At 36.8% G+C, this 19479-nt stretch overlaps 2 protein-coding genes across 4 annotated transcripts in view; one reads left to right on the forward strand and one right to left on the reverse strand.

Moving 5' to 3' along the window:
• LOC139958884 (aquaporin-11-like) overlaps window positions 1-4633 on the forward strand; it is a 19208-nt gene extending 14575 nt beyond the window's left edge. For both annotated transcript variants that reach the window (XM_071956294.1, XM_071956295.1), the window contains one exon: window positions 94-4633. In XM_071956294.1, the coding sequence (XP_071812395.1) occupies window positions 94-479 (386 nt within the window). In that variant the 3' untranslated portion in view covers window positions 480-4633. The remainder of the gene's footprint in view (window positions 1-93) is intronic.
• Window positions 3108-17980, reverse strand: LOC139958881 (aladin-like). 2 transcript variants are annotated; one of them, XM_071956292.1, is made up of 11 exons: window positions 17956-17980; window positions 16578-16720; window positions 16149-16335; window positions 15757-15848; window positions 15013-15158; window positions 14256-14399; window positions 13355-13600; window positions 12899-13144; window positions 12164-12313; window positions 10921-11005; window positions 3108-8946 (listed from the first exon to the last, which is right to left on the reverse strand). In XM_071956292.1, exons 2-11 carry the CDS (start codon window positions 16701-16703, stop codon window positions 8803-8805), a joined length of 1566 nt encoding a protein of 521 aa, XP_071812393.1. In that variant the 5' UTR covers window positions 16704-16720; window positions 17956-17980; the 3' UTR covers window positions 3108-8802. The 2 variants fall into 2 exon arrangements, with proteins under 2 accessions (XP_071812393.1, XP_071812392.1); XM_071956291.1 differs by lacking the exon at window positions 17956-17980 and adding an exon at window positions 17805-17949.
• Window positions 17981-19479: the final 1499 nt, after the last annotated feature.

Raw genomic sequence — 19479 nt, forward strand, 5'->3', positions numbered from 1 at the left:
TCGCCCGAATGGCCCATTTTAAGCTAATTGCACCGTTTAAATAACCTTAATAATTTAAAAACGTTCTTGTTTTACGTTTTTGCCCTCTTGTAGGCTTAGAATGGACCGGCAGTATGATCAACCCGGCCTTAGCAACAGCGATGACGTACAACTGCGAGAACCATCCTTTCTACGAGCACGTTCTGGTCTACTGGGTGGCGCCGTTCACCGGCAGCATCCTCAGCGATTTCATTGAAGACTTCCTGCACGGCCCCGGATGGAGAGACAAGGACCAGACGATACCAGGAGGGCAGCAAGCTGTCACCAAGACAACGCGTAAGAGGAAGACGAAGAAATCTACAAAGGCCAAGAAGAACAACAACCGGGAGCCGGTGGGGTCCTCGCAGGGTAAGAACGGTACCGGGGTGTCACCGAAGCGGAGAAAGAGGAAGGATGCAAACAACAATAACAGCAAGAGGAAGACTAACGTTGGCGTTTAACGTCAGGAAAGTGTAAAGGTTAAAGAAACAAGGGATTCTGTCACAGTTATCTATTTCCCCTCAAGCAGCTTTTTGCATTTCGAGAATTTCTTTCATTTTTTTCATTCTCGGCAAACAAAATCTTGTAAAAGCCCACCTCTTTTACTAGTTTTAATATTAAAAGTTGCATTTCAAATGACGAAGAGAAAAGTCAGGAATATCCAAAATTGTCAAACGGAATTGATCATGAGATATTTTTTCAGATAATATGGAATAGTATCTGGGAGACCAAATTTTTGAACCAAATTTATACTAAATTTGTGCTCACTAGGTAGAAGAATAAAATCTGAAGGCTGTCTTACTCGGACTGCTTTACTATCCTATTTCGAGTCATACTCAATATTAAGTTTGGTGGAAATACCTGACAACAAAAGGAAAGAACAATATGAGTTGCTTTAGCCATAGAGATTCTAATCTCTTTTAACCAATATGTAAGGAATGTGGATTCTACAGAGATGCATTTTGGGTAATATAATGTCAAGTGTACTTTGACCTACTGTTTATAATTCATGCCTTAATTAAAAAAAATCAGCCAGGGGTAACATACATGTTTCATGCTTCTTTTGAAAGGCACAATTCTAGCGGAATTTTGTCCCTGGTTGGTCCTTAAAGGTATGCTGTATTGGCCCCAAGTATGCTAGATATTCAAATATGGTCACCTTTGGTCAAAATTCTTAAACTGGTTTTATTACAACCCTTCAAGGAAATTTTCCTCACTGGGACATTCAGTCATCTTGTGTGTTCCTTAAATATGTCTGAGAACAATTTGGAGAGTAAAAACCTTCAGGAAAGTATGTTTTGAAAACCTCTAGCAATTATAGCGTGCTATAAATTGGGGCCTATACTGACGACCTTTAACCACGGACAAGCAAGCTCTCCTCTTATATAGTATTTGGGTATTTAACAGAACAAAGTTAAAAGTGAGGAAATTCAGTAACAATCAAAACTGGTCAGTATTGTGTCTTTATTTATTCCCCCTTTTAATATATATGTGAAATTTAAATGGGGACAAGAACAATGTCATTTGTGTATATATATAGTGAATTTTATTTTGCGTGAGGATTGTAATACATTGCTGTGGAATTTTAGTTTTTGAATAACTTTGATTTTTAAATTTATTACAAACAAAATGGGCTGCCTTTTTAGTATGATATTGTTGGATGTGAGGAGGGGGGTGGGAGGGGTACAATCTTGTTTAAATGTAATTTACAGTAGTTTTGTTTGGTTTCATTTGAGTCAGAAGGTACATACAATACACACACTGTATTTACACTGTTGTGGTGTAGTTTCAGTTCTGAAATATCAGTAGTTATTGCACAATGTTAAACGGTCACAAAAACTTAGCTGTGGTGTCCAATGTTATGAAACCATCTTTTCTTTTTTGCATGCAATTCTGAGTATGATGGTGGAAGGAGAGGGGAGGGAGGGGAGCAGGTTGGACAGGTGGTCTATTGTCTGTTTGCTATACATACCATCACCTTTCATATAATGCATGTTATACAAGGTATTTAAACAAGGAAGAAGTTTGCTGTTTATAATGCCCTTAAGGGCATCATAGGAAGCAACCGCAGTGAAAACAAGTTATTAACAAACATAGTTTATTGTTGAAAAACTTAAAATGATTGTTTAATTCAGATCTGAAGGTGCAATACTATGTATGTCCCTAATTTTCCAAAAATGTCAGAAAAAAATGATAATAATATATATATTTATTTATATGTAATATATATAAACATATCTGGTATATATCACAGAAAGATTACAGGTGTTGCTGATGAAATTAATAGCTGATAATTTTCTTGATATCAATTAGCATCAGATTGGTAAAGTTTCTTCCAAAAAGATTTCTCTTTAATTATGAAATCATGGAAAACTGATTTCAGAGGACTTTTCTGATGATGAAAATAATAGCAATAATTCTTGATACTAGCTGTTTGTCTAAATCCACATCCTTGTGATGTTTTAATACCTTGTTTTAGTTTGGTTAGATATATGCTTCTTTATTATGTGAGGGTCTTGAATGTTTATTCTAGAAAGATTTGGAATGTCAGCTCTTCAAAGTAAAGTTACATCAGCTGATGGTATTTGTATTTATGTAACTTTAATGCTTTTATGAAAATGGTTATGAAACCACCTCTTTGGAAAAGCTTTCGGTGGTGGTTAATTCCTTCAAATATATATTACTTTCCACATTTTCTTTATATCATCATGTAGAAAAGGCATAAAATCATGAGGTATAGCAAGTTTTAAAGTTTGGATTCCTAGGTGACCAGGAATCCTGTCTTCAGTTTGGAATTCATTTCATGTTATTATAAGCATGATCCCTATGTGTAAGTTTATTTAGTGGGTCACATACCTGAGAGGAAAAATAACATTAGAGTGGGCCCTTGTCACATGACGACCTGCTTTCAATTGAAGTGGTCATGTTGCAGACAACAACAGACTGAAAGTTGACCGGTTGCAGTTCGTGCGGGACACCGGAATGTTTTTGTGAAGGAAAATTTGGTAGAATGTTGTCATATTAATGTTCCCAAAAGCAGAAAGATGTTTTTTTTTAATCTAATTTAATTTTTTTTTTAAATAAGTGATAATCAGATCAGGGTATTTCTGAGTACTTAAAAACTTTGATATTTGATTTTGTCTGTTTGCGAGATATTTGCATGTGCGATTTGTGCATGCAACCACCTTGCTAGGCTAGATAGTTAGTGTAAAGATTCCATTTGAATGTCGGGCTTGGAACAATGAGAGTTCGTTCTTTTAATTAGTACAGTCCTGTGTGACTTGTTTCCCATACAGTTATCAGCCAGTGGTAACATCAGGTTGTGATTAATGTCCCAAGCATTACTGGTAACAGTTATATAGACATTCATGTTATGAAAATTAAATAGTGTCAAAACTATGGGGCATTAAAAATGGATCCAGCCAATTACATTAAATCCAATATCAAGCTGTCGAAATTCAAAAATATGTTGGCATTCACTCCTAAAACTTTGGATTTTTCTTACTGAAACGTGGTAAGTTTTTAAACATCCCCCCCCCACCCCCGGACAGACATAGGCATATTTGTTAGTATTCTGTATCTCTGAAATCAATTTTAATTGTGTGAAGATACCAATTTTTTCACAAATTTGTATTTGTTCAGTTGTGAGAGTAGTACCAAGCATTTTAATTGTTGAGCAAACTGTGAGTCAAACTGGAGATTATAAAATGGAAGCTTAAAATTCTGCACTATTTTGCAGTTTTCACTTTTACTGTGCTCACGAAAATAAAAGAATGGTTTCTCTGACAAAGGTTTTGTTCTTTCATCACACTACTGTGGGAGAGGACAAAGTTTCATTTTAAGTGAGAATATTTTTAATTTTATGGCAAATAAAACAACATGATAATCAGCTCAAGTTACCTCAGTGATCCCTGGCTCTCTGCATTTGTAAATTTATCTCAGAGGCTAGGTTGTCCACTCATCAATATGGAACCTGTCATGCTCTTTAGTACATATTGTTTGAGGAGAATGATCTCAAAGGAATTCTTAAAGGTTGCCAGAAGTTCACTGAAAGTTTAGCATACTAAACATTGCTAGCAGTTTCCTAAAAGAAATTATTCTTACTTCTGACAAATTTAGTTGGCAAAAATTGTGTAGCAACAAGCTGACTTGCATCTCTTTCAATTAAGATGGCTTTGACAAGTCACATGATCTTTGTATAATAAATGACAATCTTGTTAACACATGGTTTAAGTAGCTATTTTACACTATTTTCGATGCCTGGCCGAAGGCAAAGAGAATCTGTCATATGGTGATGGTATGTGTGTGTATATGCATGTTACGCCCAAGCTTGTAAACATGATAACTCAATAAGTACAGCTTGGTGTAGTTGAGTCCCAATGGTGACTAGAAGATATTGGTAGAGGTCAAAGGTAATTTGAGGTCAATGTCCAGAGATGTCTTGAACGTGATAACGCAAAACAGTATATATATCTCGGTTGAAGTAAATACTTTGTATGCAAATTCCACATGGTAATCATTAGAATGCTTTTGAAAGAAGTGAATTAAAAAAAAAATGATTTGAGGTCATGCAGAGGACAACTTCTGAAAACCCTGTAGATATGATAACTAAAAATAAATCTCTGTAACCTCTGTGAAGGTATATATATATTTTTTTATTTGGTTAGCTGGTAAAAGAAGAGCAGAAGTTGGGTTTGAACCAGGAACCTTCTGTTGCAAAAGATTTTTAACTACCACTAGACCATTAGGTGAAACTCTGATACATAAAGTGGTTTAAATATTTAAAGATCCACTTGTTTGGACTTAAGTCATTTTTTCAAAACATTTTCATCCCTGAGCCTAGTCAGGGAGATCGGTGTACACTTGGGAACCTTGTCAGGGGGAGGGAATCCGCGCAACTCACCTTGGCCTCTTGGGGACCTTCTCAGGGGGGAGGGGTTCCGCGCAACTCACCTGTTCCGCTTGGGGACCTTGTCTTGGGGGAGGGGTTCTGCGCAACTCACCTGTTTCGCCTGGGGACCTTGTCAAAGATCAGACTGCCAGCGAAGTCCTAGGACGGCAATAACCAACCCAGGGCTTGAACCCAGCAAATCAAAACTTTAAAGCTCACGGAACTACCAATTACACCATTTTGGTTCCCAATTATTAAACTTTGTTTCTTACCTTTATACTTCTGTCTACTCCAAAGAACAGAAAAGTAAAAGGCTCTGGCTGGACTTGAACCGCCAACATGGAGCTTGTCTGATTCTCTCAGTTCAGAGCACTACCAACTGCGCCACTTGAACTGTTGAGAAATAATGCTCGTTTCTAATACTTCTACTTCAGAATGGAATGAGGAAAAGAAGAAAAAAATTAAAATACACCAGCTGGAATTGAACCGCCAACATGGAGCTTGTCTAACTCTCTTAGTTCAGAGCACTACCAACTGCGCCACTTGAACTGTAGAGAAATAATGCTCGATTCTAATATTTCAACTTCAGAATGGAATGAGGAAAAGAAGAAAAAAAAAATCAAAATGCACCAGCTGGAATTGAACCACCAACATGGAGCTTGTCTGACTCTCTTAGTTCAGAGCACTACCAACTGCGCCACTTGAACTATTGAGATAATAATGCTTGTTTCTAATATTTCAACATTTAGAGCGCAAGGAGGAAAAAGAGCAGAAATTAAACAAATGTTTTCTCTAGGGTTGCAACTCTAGGCAAGGAGATTGTCTCATTCTGTATTATATAGCTCTACATATTTCTCACAGTAAATGCTCATTCTACAAGTCCACCCCATCTCCCCACCCCCCCCCTTCCCCATCAGTTAATCCTGGTATAATGGGGTATGAGTATGTTTGTACATATGTATGTATGTGTGTGACACCTTGGCATGTAAACTTAAAAAGTTTATGGTGGTCCAACTCCATATTTGGTATGTGGATGCAACTTAGTAAAACCACCCTATCTTCATCTATGATGGTCAAAGGTCATTCAAGATTTCAAACACAGTATGCCTAAGCGAGTACAAAAACCCTATTGTTCTCATATAGGTCATTTGAGATAACCAAAGGTCAAGATCTGAAAACTTTGTGACCTAGAACTTCATGAGCAAAGGTTAGATTAACTTCAAACTCAGTATTTTGATCCTTTTTATTGGGCCTAAGAACCCTACTGTAGAGGTTAAAGGTCATTTGAGGTCACCAGAGGTCATAGTCTGGGAACATTAGCAATAACTCCAAAGGTATGAACTTTATGTGTGGAATGTGGCTGCACCTTGTTAAGTACAAGCACCTTGTGTGCACAACTTTACATTCAATTTTTGCAAAATAAAATGTGGCAAGGAATCACTAAGTTGCTTGGCTTTCTGGTTATCAATAGTATGATTTTATATATACTTAACCTTCGTTACAAGTCCTTGAAAATTAAAATACATGTTAAGGTGCTTTATTAAATTCTTGAATTGTTAGATATCTCATTTTTAACTGAATCCTACTTCCTCTTTATTGATGGGCAAACTAGCACAGGGTGAAGTTTTCAAGTACTTTGCACCTCTAAATAACATGAATTCAGGGAACTCATGCACTGGGTCAACTTTTAATAGCTGTTTAATGTCATGAGCAAGGGATGGCAGTCAGACAAGGTAGTGAGTGTGGGGGTGGGGGGGGGGGGAAAGCATCTTTTCTGAAAGAGGAAGGAAATATTTGCACATTTCATAATTGTAATTGTGGATTTTAAACTGTTGCCAAAGTGCCTGTGGGAACTTTCAAAACATGGACTTGGGCATTGCGTTCACAATAGTGGATTACAAATGGTACTGTGTACAAGGCATCATGAGTTTATATTTATTTTTTTCAACCTTGGTAAAAGGAATTCCATTTTTCAAGTATTCTAAATTGCATCATTATTATTATGATAATTATTATTGTAAATAATGTTTTAAAGAATTTACAGCATCTTCTGGGAAGATATGAGAGTGTGTATTAATATATAATTTGAATGTTTTTAAATCATAATATATACATGGGTGTGGAGAAAAGAATAAAGAAGAAGAAAGCAAAAAATTATATCTTTGTTTTCTTTGTTATTGTACAAAGGTATGAATTCATATTGCCATGAAAAGGTAAGACCCGTCTTTTATCAATATTCTTAATAGCAATCACCTACAAATTTCACTTACAATACATTTTATGGATTAATTACAAACATGTCATGCTCTCCAGTCTTGCATGAAGCATCTTTATGTAAGCATGACATATTACCCCCCAAAAAAGAATGCTGTTTTTTTAATTTCATGTATACAAGGAAGAAATGCCTAAGTAGTTTCACAAGAACTTTCACAAGGCTTTCCTCACAAGGCTTTCCTTCACAAGGCTTTCCTGGTGATTTTGCAAATTCCAAAGACATTTCAAGGAATTTCAAGGAATTTATGCCAGAATTCAAACCTTTATCCTCATACACTTGGGAGTACCAAAGAACACAAAAATAGGGATTATTATTCACAGAAGCTCCAAGGAAATAGAACTGTTGCCATGTAGCATTTTCTTCAGGTCTGTTCGAAATTGTTATTGTCAAGTTCAGTTGCTATGAGACTTGGCAGTTAAAAGAAGTCCAAAGATATGGATTATCGGTGACCAGCCATTATCTTTCTAGCATATTTTGTTGTTCAAACAATGTACTTGGCCTTGAGTACAAATAAAACTTCATCTACATTGCCATGAAAATGAATATCAATCTTTTGGACAATACTCTGAACAGCAATAGTCAACTGTCATCTCCAATGATGTTTATGGATCATATGAAAATTTCATTTATCAACTATTTATATTATGCATGGAGTATATTTATCTAAAGCAAAATGCATAAAGGATTTCTCCCCAAGAGGTCACAACATTGTCCTCATACACTTGAGAAAACCAAAGAACGTCAAGATAGTAAATATTACTAACAAAAGTCCCAAGGAAACCTAACCTGTCCAAAATTATGTTTTCTTGGATATTAATTTAGCGACTTGACATTCATGATTCTGGATTTCCAAAGTAACGTCACAATGTTGTTGATATATGTCTTTGCTGTTCATACTCAAATAAATTAGACAAATGCATGGATTTTTTTCCCCTTTCCATTCATGATCCAAGATATTTGCTTTCTGTTGTCAATCACACATTTTAAGTGTCAGAAGTCATACCTCTTCATTTTAGTAGGCTTAAATATTACTAGAAACTTTCGGCAAGTATTTTAACTAGAGGTTCTAAACCTACAAAATTTTTGTGAGATGTTCAGGAAAATCAAATTAGACAAATAAAGCTGTAATTGTGAGTACCATTGCTGTAAGATTAGAAATCAAGACATATGCTTATTGGTGACCAGATTTGGTCTTCCTAGCATATTTGCCATGAAAACTGATGACCATTGATATATTAAGGCCATTAATAACGTATCAGAAATTTGTATACAATTAAGGGTGCTTAGTTGCAAAGAGGTGTTATATTTTGCAACTTTTGAAGTCATTTATGTTAAAGAGCTTCCACTTCCAGAACTATCAGCAATGTATTTCTTCTCTCCCAAGCTTTCGGGTGGCCCTGCAATACATGAAAAGTATTGCAACCACCAGTTTTGAACACCTGGGTATTGTTGTACTTAGACTTACATACAAGTAAAGTTATCCCATTTGACAAACGACATCATGCATAATGCATGTTACTCATCATGATGGTTTGACTGCCTCATTTGCATATCTCAAGTCCCTCAGACCTGCGGCTAACACAGCCTTCATCTCGGTCGACATTCAGACGGAAACATTTCAGTCGTTTACACTGAAGAGTTCGAGATTACGATGATGGGAGGATCCGTTCAGGGCTTGGAATGGAGGACGTCTGTTCTCTGAGAGGCTCCAGGCCGAGGTGAATATCAGAGGCAAAAATTTTACCTTCCCACTCTTAAAACACTGAAAAGAAAGGAAAAGAAGAAGAATATTATTAATCACAAAAGTCAAGTGATTGAAGACCTGATCTGTTAGAAACTGTGCACAAAACAGCTGACTAATTGCAAAAAAATATATATATGTATGTATATGTATGTATCTATATATATATATATGTATATATGTTTACATAGATATATATATATGTATATAAATATATATATATATATGTATATATATATTATATATATATATATATATATATATATATATATATATATATACATATATATATATATATATATATATATATATATATATATATAAATAAAGCCCAAACTACCTACTTTCAATTTCTATCCTCTTTTGTTTATCTTTTCTTTATCTTGATTCTCTTTAGTTTCTATCAGTTGTTTGTTCCTTTTTTTCTCTATTTATGTTTTTTGGTCAAAGCACCTCTTAGATTTTGTTAGAGGTAAATTTTAAAAATGTGGTTTAGTAAGCTTCATTAGGCGATCTTTCATTTCAATAAAGGACAAATTTTTGTAAAATGAAAAATTATTTACTAAATTTTTTGAACCACTTGATCAATTTTCAATAGAAGACTTACAAGGAGTACCCTTTGGTTTCCCAAAAAAGTGACTTAAAATTGGCAGTAAAATATATTAATAACAGCTTCCATTTTCTCCAATGGTTCACTCTAGCTTTTATATAAAAAAACTGAAGTTAATAGAGTTTTTTGTACTGTCTATCACATACACACACAACATGCCAAGGTTTGTCTAGTGCAGTTGACCCACTACAAATTGCACATATGTCAGTAAATATTTACCCTCCTTTATTGAATCAGCTGTTTCTCCTGATTATTTATTCCCTTTTAGTAAACAATAACTACCAATAACATCCGTAGTTTACTACTATTTTTTCTTATGTTAACAGATGTAGAATTATATTAAAGTTGCAGGTGTATGTCATACCTCTGTGATATATTAAACATTGTTTACTTAAAGAAACTCCCTCGCTTCTTGGTACAAAACAACATTCTCGTTTCTAAAAGATGTGGGTATTAGAGTGTTGTATACCAGTTTTATTATTATTTCATTATTTTAATTACAAGTTTACATCTAGCATGCATCATATACATTATTACTCTCCAAGGCACTCACACAATAATAATTTTTTCAAGTAGAGCAGCAAATAGTAATTAATAGTTATAAATTTTCTAGCATTGAATTATGCCGTAAACTTGACAAAAAATACGAGAGACATCTTAAACCAGGATAGTGCAAAATGTCTGGCATTATTTCCCTTTGTTGAAGAACAAATGTTGTTTTCAAATCAAACTGAATTTAAATTGAAAAGACTTTTCGAGGGTGTCTCAGTTAATCAAATCATTTTTAGGTTGGGTAATAACCCACATATTTGTCACATGTGCCAGAAATTCATGACTAATCTCAAAAGCCGGCTTAATATAAAGAAAGCTAAATTGACCACAACCAGCCAATTGGGATTGAGTTTTAAAGTAGACACTAACCCCTGCACCCCACTTTTAACGATCTATGGGATAGAGATTAATTTCATAATTAACTCCCCCCACACAGCTAAGAAAAGTCTCATTCCATTTGGGAGGTATCACAGATTTATTATTCCTTCACCTGCAAGACTGGGTCAAGTCTAAATATGACATCATCGAGCCACATGTACTTCAATTTAAAGGGTCATTTGTCACAAACTAAAAGTGATATGAAATTTTAACAGGACTGATCTGTCTTTTTATGTTATACAAAGAATAATTAATATGATCTGAAATATTGTCAGGTAAAAATGAAATTTAAAGTTATGCCTCAATTATTTCTTTTTATATATTTTATTTTAATGTTAGCGATTTGTCCCTGCATTATGACAATGATTCCCTCTCACAACCAATGTTTACATTATACTTATTTGTAAATAAAAGTACACAACACATAGAAAAGATTTAACGAGAAAAAGACTTACAATTGTTAAGAGAGCTCCTTTGTCAAACTTTGGCAGAAACGAAATAAGCTGAGGTTCTTCGTCTGGCTCACAACGGATAAATCCGCTTAAATAGATAAAAACAAAATAATTCTGTGATGAATTGACTGTAATAGTACCTGTGATTAGTACACTTGATATACACTACACATATTAAGGAGAGGCCCTTTTTGAACTTGTGGCAGCCAAACACAAATTTTGCAGAATCTGAAAGATTTGTAAGAGATTTTAACTTGTAGATACACAAAATGTTACAGTAAAACAACAAAATTTCTGCATTAAAACTTAAGCTTGGGCTTAGCCTCAAACTGATTTTCTTTCTCTCTGAACTAAAATTGAGATGCCGATATCGTAAGTTAAATTAATATCTTAAAGGAATATCCCTAATAGCAGACAATGGGACATTTACATTGATAAGAAAAGTATCCTACATTATTAGTTGAACATCCCATCTCAGTATCTTTTTCCTAACTCTAGACAGCAGACAATGGGACATTTACATTGATAAGAAAAGTATCTTACATTATTAGTTGAAAATCCCATATCAGTATCTTTTCCTAACTCTAGACAGCAGACAATGGGACATTTACATTGATAAGAAAAGTATCTTACATTATTAGTTGAAAATCCCATATCAGTATCTTTTTCCTAACTCTAGACAGCAGACAATGGGACATTTACATTGATAAGAAAAGTATCTTACATTATTAGTTGAAAATCCCATATCAGTATCTTTTTCCTAACTCTAGACAGCAGACAATGGGACATTTACATTGATAAGAAAAGTATCTTACATTATTAGTTGAAAATCCCATATCAGTATCTTTTTCCTAACTCTAGACATGGTTCTTTGAATGTAAACAATTTTGTAACAGTTGTAACCTTCCATACTCCAGGACATTCATCATAGTAGGAGGTCTGTGATGTCATTATGCCAAACATGATTTGAAAGCTTTACTTTCCTAATATAATATAGTTGTTTACTTATCCTTTAAAAGTGCTGCATTTGGGAAACTTGTTTACTCTGTCAATGTTCCCTGCATTTAGAAATTTCTTCAATATGCAAATTTATTTGTAAGAATATTACTTTCCCTCAGTGACTTAAATGACTTAGATGACTTAAATGACTTAAATATTATGAAGAAAAAAGAAAGAAATCCTTGGCTCAATTGCCATGGCAACAACATGACAATCTGAGATATCCAAAATGCAAAGTGATCCTTACCAAGGTATAAGTTCCAAGACTGGCTGCAATCTGGTGTTGAACAGAGCAATGACATCATCAGCGTGGTCCTCTTCCAAAGTCTTCTGGAACAAAACGGCGAGACGTTCGCCCGTCGGGTCCCAGGCCATGTCTTGGATCAAGCCTCCGATCCTGTAGGTTGGGATAGATAAATTACAAGGAACCTAGAATATTTGATGATCAATACAGAACAAATGTTTTACAAAAGACCTCTACTCCTCCCTAAATCTACCCCCCCCCCAAAAAAAAAAAACCTAAGAAATTTGCAGCTACTGCTTGTTTCTGCAGTATAAACCTTTCCTGCAGAAGCATAAATCTTGCTCCTCCAATTCAAGAAATAAAGAAATGGATTTTAAAAGCTGCAATTTTTGGTTGCATTGCAAATGAATCATCACCTTTCATACAAAATTATTAGCATTAAACACCTAGTGTACTGTTTTTGGAGGAGTCCAGGAAATGATTTATCCAGTATCACATAGCAAAATGCTATGAGGAGTGGACAAATTGCTATACCAGTGCAAAAATGTATAGCAGTGTTTGTACATAGAGACAGTAGCATTTTTATGAGAGCTTTTAAAGAAAGTCTATTGAAACTTTCAAAACTGCTACACAAAATTTGAACACCCAATCATTCCCTAATGTCATTTGCATAGATAAAATATATACATTTCTTTTTTGAATCTAGAAGAACAAGAGAATCGAAAGTGTAAAATCTACCTGACTCCTTCAAGATCACCATCCTCGTAAACGACTTCGCTCAGATCTGCGCACTTCACAGCAGCCTGAGCTCCACCGGTGGTGGCGCCCCCAACTTTGGTCTCGTTGAAATTCAGAGAATAAATAGCCGGTTCCTTCGCCGAACAGAACAGTAAAATCTGGCTGTCGGGACTCCAACAGGCCGCTTGGAGTCTGCCGGAGAGTTGAGTCCACTTCTCACACGTCCAGGAATGCGTTTCCCAAACTCTGAAGAAAATAATGACAATGAGAAGATCAATGACTGTCGCCCTCTGTGATCTATTCACAGGAATAAAAAAAGGATTTTATGGGTATAGGGTAACTTTATCTTCAAGAGATTGGTATGGGATATTCAATCAGCAAAGTGCTGTATTTGTATTTTTTACAGTATCAATTTCAACATTTTTCACGTTTTAAATAAAACACTTCTAGATATACCTGAAAACAGCAGAAGGAGTAGCAGCTAGCAGCCTGGATTTATCCGGTGACCAACGTAACAAGGACACTCCACCACCCCCGCCTCTACCCACGGCGTAACTGGTCTCACGAGGGACGTTCCACACCATCATCACTGTATCCCATGGCGATGCTGAGGTCAGCAGACGACCCCTTGGATCCCATGCCAGTGTTGTGATTGGACAGTTAGTGTGGTGACTTAGCACTTGGGCAGATCCTGCCGACGGCCTGATGGATGATATATATGAACAGTATGATGTTAAAAGGGCAAACATGTGACGTAACTCATCCCTAGTAGACTAGTGAACATCTGCAAAGGATAGAGCTAACACATCTATGCACACTGAAGAGAGTTAACATATCTATGTACACTGCATAGAGCTCACACATCTATGTACACTGCATAGAGCTAACACATCTATGCATATTGCATAGAGCTAACACAATTATGCACACTGCATAGAGCTAAACATCTATGCACACTCAATAGAGCTAAAACATCTATGCATATTGCCTAGAGCTAACACATTTATACACACTGCATAGACCTAACACATCTATGCATATTGCATAGAGCTAACACATCTATTCACATCACCTTGAGCTAACACCCCTAAGGACATTTGACCAGAGCTGACACATCTACACACATTGCATACAGCTGGCAAATTACATAAATATTTGTCATTACTTCAAGGTCACGTCACTTAACCAAATCAAGTTATGATCAGAATGAGAGTTCCCAAAATCAGCGAGGCCACTATCTACTTTTGATCAGAGAGTGCTGTAGCGAGAAAATTCCTTGGATCTGGTCTAGTCATATCTGTTTTTCTAAGAGTTTCCTGTTTCTTTCTGACTAATGTCGCCTGCCATTTGTGTGTACCTTGTTGACTGTGATGCTGGGTCTAGATGCCAGACCAAGACACAGGACTGACAACCAACAGCTAAGATTCCAGCAGAGAATGGTTTCCAGGCCAAACAGGAGACACCATGTTGGTATCGATGCTTTAAGGTGGGCACAATGTCGCTAGTCGGTGAAAGAAAAAAACAAAAGTTAGATTGTATCTGCATGACTGGAAATGATACACTAAGAAAGCACCGACTGCACCTAGGGGGGTGTGATGATATCATCATATGTTGGAAATGAGATATAGAGCATTGTTAACAATGATGAATCATATAAGCCTACATGTATGCTGCCTGCAGGCCCTGCATTCTGTATCAGACTTGTATGAGTTCATACTTAACTAATCTAACATAGTTACCAGTAGTCACACTTCAAACCATAGTATTTGAACACACAGGGGTATTCATACTAAGTTAAGGCACGTTGGAAATCTAGTATAGATGAATAGCGCTAGATGACGGAAAGTTTGCTTATTCTTGTAACCGTACACGTACCAAGAGGAATTCTACTTGTACTCGTTCTATGGGTTTGTATTGTATTCACCAAACCTACAAAATCTCTCCTACCGTGAACATATTGTCCATTCTTTGTTCTTTTGCTGACATTTTTCGGTTATTTTGTCCAAGGGACGACCAGAAAAAAGTTTTGCTACACGTTTTCGGACAACCAACTTTGCTGTTCGGAAAACCGGGAAAAAAACTTCAAAATTTGCCGTGCTATGAGCTATGCTTACCTGTCAGCAGTGAATACCTTGATAGAGTCATTCTGCCAGGCTACTGCACACTTGTTAGTATGTGGATGCCAGGCAAAGGCACGAATCTCGGATTCAGCCCAGTCTCTCACAACACTGTATTCAGATATCAGCTCGGGCCTTGACAACTGTTGGCAAGAACATATATATATGCAGACATCAAAAATTGCCAAAATCAATGGATGAAATAAAGTCTGTTACTTAATTAATAATTGACAAACAATTACAAATAAACCTTCCATAGCAGATAATGCATCAATGTTGTTTTGTCTTGCATATGAAACAATTCATGGTAAAAATGTTGTGCTTAAAGGCATTGAAGACTCGCCCCAAGCCGCGCTCTGCAAAAGTTAACTTTCCGTTGCTTGCAAGTGAAGTTTTCTGCTTGTTGCTACAAAATGCAGACAGTTATGAAACGTGGTACCTTGTTATCTTTAGCTGGACCTGAGATGTCCATCGCTGTATCGTTTGTACACTGTGCTGTGGGTATTGAATGCAGCTGTATGTACTGACTGTACACTAGTGTCTAATTACCGAAGGTAGCAAGCTGTGTGCATATTTTCTGGGATCAATGGTGGTGTCTAACACTTCTGTTACACCTCATTCGAAACTATGTCAAATTACCGGCATGAGACGTTTCATTGTGCGCGAGTCATCACACCCTTTAATAGGGAAGTGCACCTCGTATTGATGTAAGTAGAGAAACAAAATAAAGGTGAGACCTACTGTCATGTGAGGATATATAGACCCCTGGAGTGTGGAAGCAGCTCGTACTGCTGTGAGACAGCCGTACGCCATACTGGAAACCAGCCAAGGAACTGAAGGGGGAAAATATAGCAAAAAACATGAAAAAATAAGAAAATACAAAATTAGATGAATATAAAACTGTTGGAGATGGGTGGATTATTACAAACATCTGACAGAATCCATTCAATGTGTGAATTTGTTTTGATGGGAGCATGCCCTTTTAACATGTTAAGATCGATATAAATATGCCTTAACATGTTGTAATTCATGGCAGCATGATTTTAATGAAGGGACGTTATTACACCAGTGGTCAGGGGAGCAATGATCTGTGAAACAATTACACCCCAATCTAGTGTATTCCTTAAACTTACCATCTGATCTCTCTTCTGCCATTTCTTCTAACATTCCACTCACTCCATTTTCATTGCACGAGTACCAAGCTCTCTTCCACAGAGGTATGTCTCCTTTATTCGGTAAAAATGCCGACTGAGCGCTCTCCTCAATGGCAAGGGAGGCCAAGGTATCTGTAGATGCCTCGATGATTGGCAAGTTGATTCCCTAAAGATCGTAGGAGGAATATTCAATCAATTAATTGATCGATTGCTAGGAAATAATGCATGGCAGGACTTATACGGATGTTGTAAGGACCATGGCATTCGTTCCAATATAAGCAGCCATAGTGCCTTTGAAATTTCATTTTTAACAATGATAACTCAATGTAACCCACCAAAGACACTTTCATAATCAACAGGACAAATGTTACAATGTACATAAAAAAAACTGTAAAAATCAATGATTACCTGTAAACTATTTCCTATTAGAGTTGTTGCTTCGTCTTCAGGTCTGGCTATCAAATCCCCATTTTGCTCAGCGACGGTGACGATTCCAAGTGCTGGCGGTGGGAGACTTTCTTGAAGAGAACACATTCTACTCTTCTCTTAATCTGCAAACATTACAATAGAAATTAAATTTGAAAATTAAGAGACAAGCTGGTAGTACACACTGAATAGTTTGCAATCTTAGTGAACTGAATTAATGAGATGGAGTACAGATCGATAATCAATTAAATAAAATAGCTTTTTGAACAACTTTTGATTGTTTGTCTGGGTGTTGAAGAAATTGAGGATTATATCAGTAATCGCTAACTCATAAACCTTACATCGATTCAAAAATCTATGAGGGTGTCTGAGTTTTATCAACTGTTACCTTAAATCCAGTAATACTCTGTAGATTAGTAACATTGGCAACCAAACACTCAAAGATGATTTAAGGTACTGTGGGCTGGTTGTCTTTCGTAACCATATTTCACCTGTCACCAAATTAAATCAGCAATGACAAGAATGGCTTCAGTCCTAGTCCTCTGCACAGTACTCAGTAGGATAGGCTTAAGTTTGTACGTACCTCTAGGCCTACTATGAAAACTCTTCAGCCTAAGCTAGGCATCAAAAGTTAGGCACCTAGTAACATAATACTACAGTAGGCCTATGATTTAGTATTGCAGCTTTATTGTCACAATTCCAATGTAAGAGTTTTTGTTTTGAGTCTTTAAATGGTCTTGTATATTCAAATTATGATTTGCACGGGCCCAAAAAAGTATTAAAGATCCCAACATATAACCTATTTTGGCCTAACTTTAGAATCCGTACCATATGAATGGGAAAGCTTACTTCGAATCGGCAGAATAAGGTTAGGGGTTAGGAAGTAGGGTTAGGAATTAGGGTTAGGAAGTAGGGAATAGGGTTAGGGAGTAGGGTTAGGAAGTAGGGTTAGGAATTAAGTAGGGTCGAATGGTACGGATTCTAAATTAGTACCCCTATTTTGTGTAGCCTTGGCCTACGAAATTGGGAGCGCATGTGAAAAGCCCATAGATTCAAACTTCCAATGCAAGTACTACTACTAGTACATGTTTACACGTCTGTTGTAGTCCTATTGGGCCTAACGTTAGGTCTACTGATGTTATTTCTCTAGCCTTATCATCACGGAAGCACACTGTACACGGACTGACTGACAGTTACACGTAAAGTTACCCCTTTGACGACGAAAGCGCATTTACTTGCGTCTCAATGATAGCCTATTTTTCACGGTGTTAACTTAGTTTTCTCGGTTGCTGTTATCTTATTTATGTTATTCAAAAATAGATTAACTGGGTGGAAACTGTTTTGATGAGTATTTCGGTACCGCTTGAATTTTGGTTGCGAAAAGCAGAAGTGGGTGAATACACATTATATACTCTCCATCGGGGGTGTGTCTAAAACGAAGACCTCTAAAACGAAGACCGAAGATAGAAGACTGGAAAAATCGAAAACAAATAAAGATGTCTTCGTTTTTCGATCTTCGTTTTCGAGATTTGCAATATAGGCAAATCTCGAAAAGGAAGACAGAATAACGAAGACCTGCAATAATAATCAATTAAAACATACAATGGTAATGAAACTCTCGGAGTAGATCATATAAGGTTTAATGGCCGTGTCAGCCCTAGGGACGGGGGAGTGGGGATTATGAAACCATCGGTTACGTGGTAACATGGAGGTAAAAACAGCTGTTTTTACCTCCATGGTGGTAAGGCGCAAGTCAGGTAAGCTTATGGGCATCCGCACAACTATACTCTATTACGGCTTTTTCATAATTGCGGTCACGATTGACTTTATTTGTCAGGTGTCCTTCTCTCCTTTTCTTCATATTGTCTGTCTCATCTTCATTGGAAAATGAACATCCAATAAGCATTCTACTAGTAGTTGCAGATACAAAACGAATTTAGCTTGAAATATCGAAGTCTTCGTTTTTCGATCTTCGTTTTCGATCTTCGCAGTATAGGCAAATCTCGAAAAGAGAGACCGAATAAGGAAGACTTCGATATTTCAAGCTAACTTTGTTTGGTATGTGAACCCATGGGCGTCAACAGGTGGGGGACGGGGGGGGGACATGTCCCCCCCACTTTCAAAAGTGGAGGGGATATCATATCATTTGTCCCCCCACTTTTCAGAGCAGTTATTAAAAAAATCACATGCATATGCGCGATTTTCTATCACAATTGCTGAGCTGATTCAAGTAGAATCTAACTTAAGAATCATTATCAATAAATTGCACTGGAAATTAGAACAGTGCTTGGCCCTTTATCCCCCTTCCTCCGATATTCACCCTCCCCGCTTCGTCCGAGACCTCTGATAAAAGTTTGTGCGATGTTTGAACGATGTTTTAGAGTGTTTTGTGGAAGCACCCCTTCTCGCCAGAAATGGAATTCCCCTTGCCCTACACTGTGAATCAGAGAAAACGACGCATTTCAACTTGAAAACAAGTCGAAGACCCCACCAGGAAGGTAATATCATATATTTTAGGCCCTACAGACAGTATTCTGCCTGTATGCAGGGTATTATATGATACCAAACTACCGAAAATATTTCGTTTGAGATGGACGCTGTGTAATTCGTTTCCCTTGGTGTCAGAACGGCATCTTTCTACCAGTACTTTCCGTCGGAATTTAGTTTTGTGAGACAAAATTTCTCCTCACAGATCTGGTTCTGATGTAACTAAAAACGACTCAGGAAGGCCGTCTCCTGCGATCTAGGGGGTCTTATGTACCCAAAATTTTCTGGTACGCTACGCGCCAACCAATGGTGGCGCTCCGCTTAGATAGTATAGTGTCCCCCCCCCCCCACTTTCTGAAACCTGCTGACGCCCATGTGTGAACCTATTGGTAAAATG

The sequence above is a fragment of the Apostichopus japonicus genome, chromosome 18, assembly GCF_037975245.1.
Source record: "Apostichopus japonicus isolate 1M-3 chromosome 18, ASM3797524v1, whole genome shotgun sequence".
Lineage (NCBI taxonomy): Eukaryota > Metazoa > Echinodermata > Holothuroidea > Aspidochirotida > Stichopodidae > Apostichopus > Apostichopus japonicus.

Bases quoted from the DNA above. Each gene is read 5' to 3' on its own strand.
- LOC139958881 (XM_071956292.1), bottom strand. From the start codon at position 16,703: ATGTGTTCTCTTCAAGAAAGTCTCCCACCGCCAGCACTTGGAATCGTC. The intron at 16,336-16,577 runs GTAATCATTGAT...TACGATCTTTAG, and splicing joins TAATAGGAAATAGTTTACAG to GGAATCAACTTGCCAATCAT. The intron at 12,314-12,898 runs GTAGATTTTACA...CCCAACCTACAG, and splicing joins GGTGATCTTGAAGGAGTCAG to GATCGGAGGCTTGATCCAAG.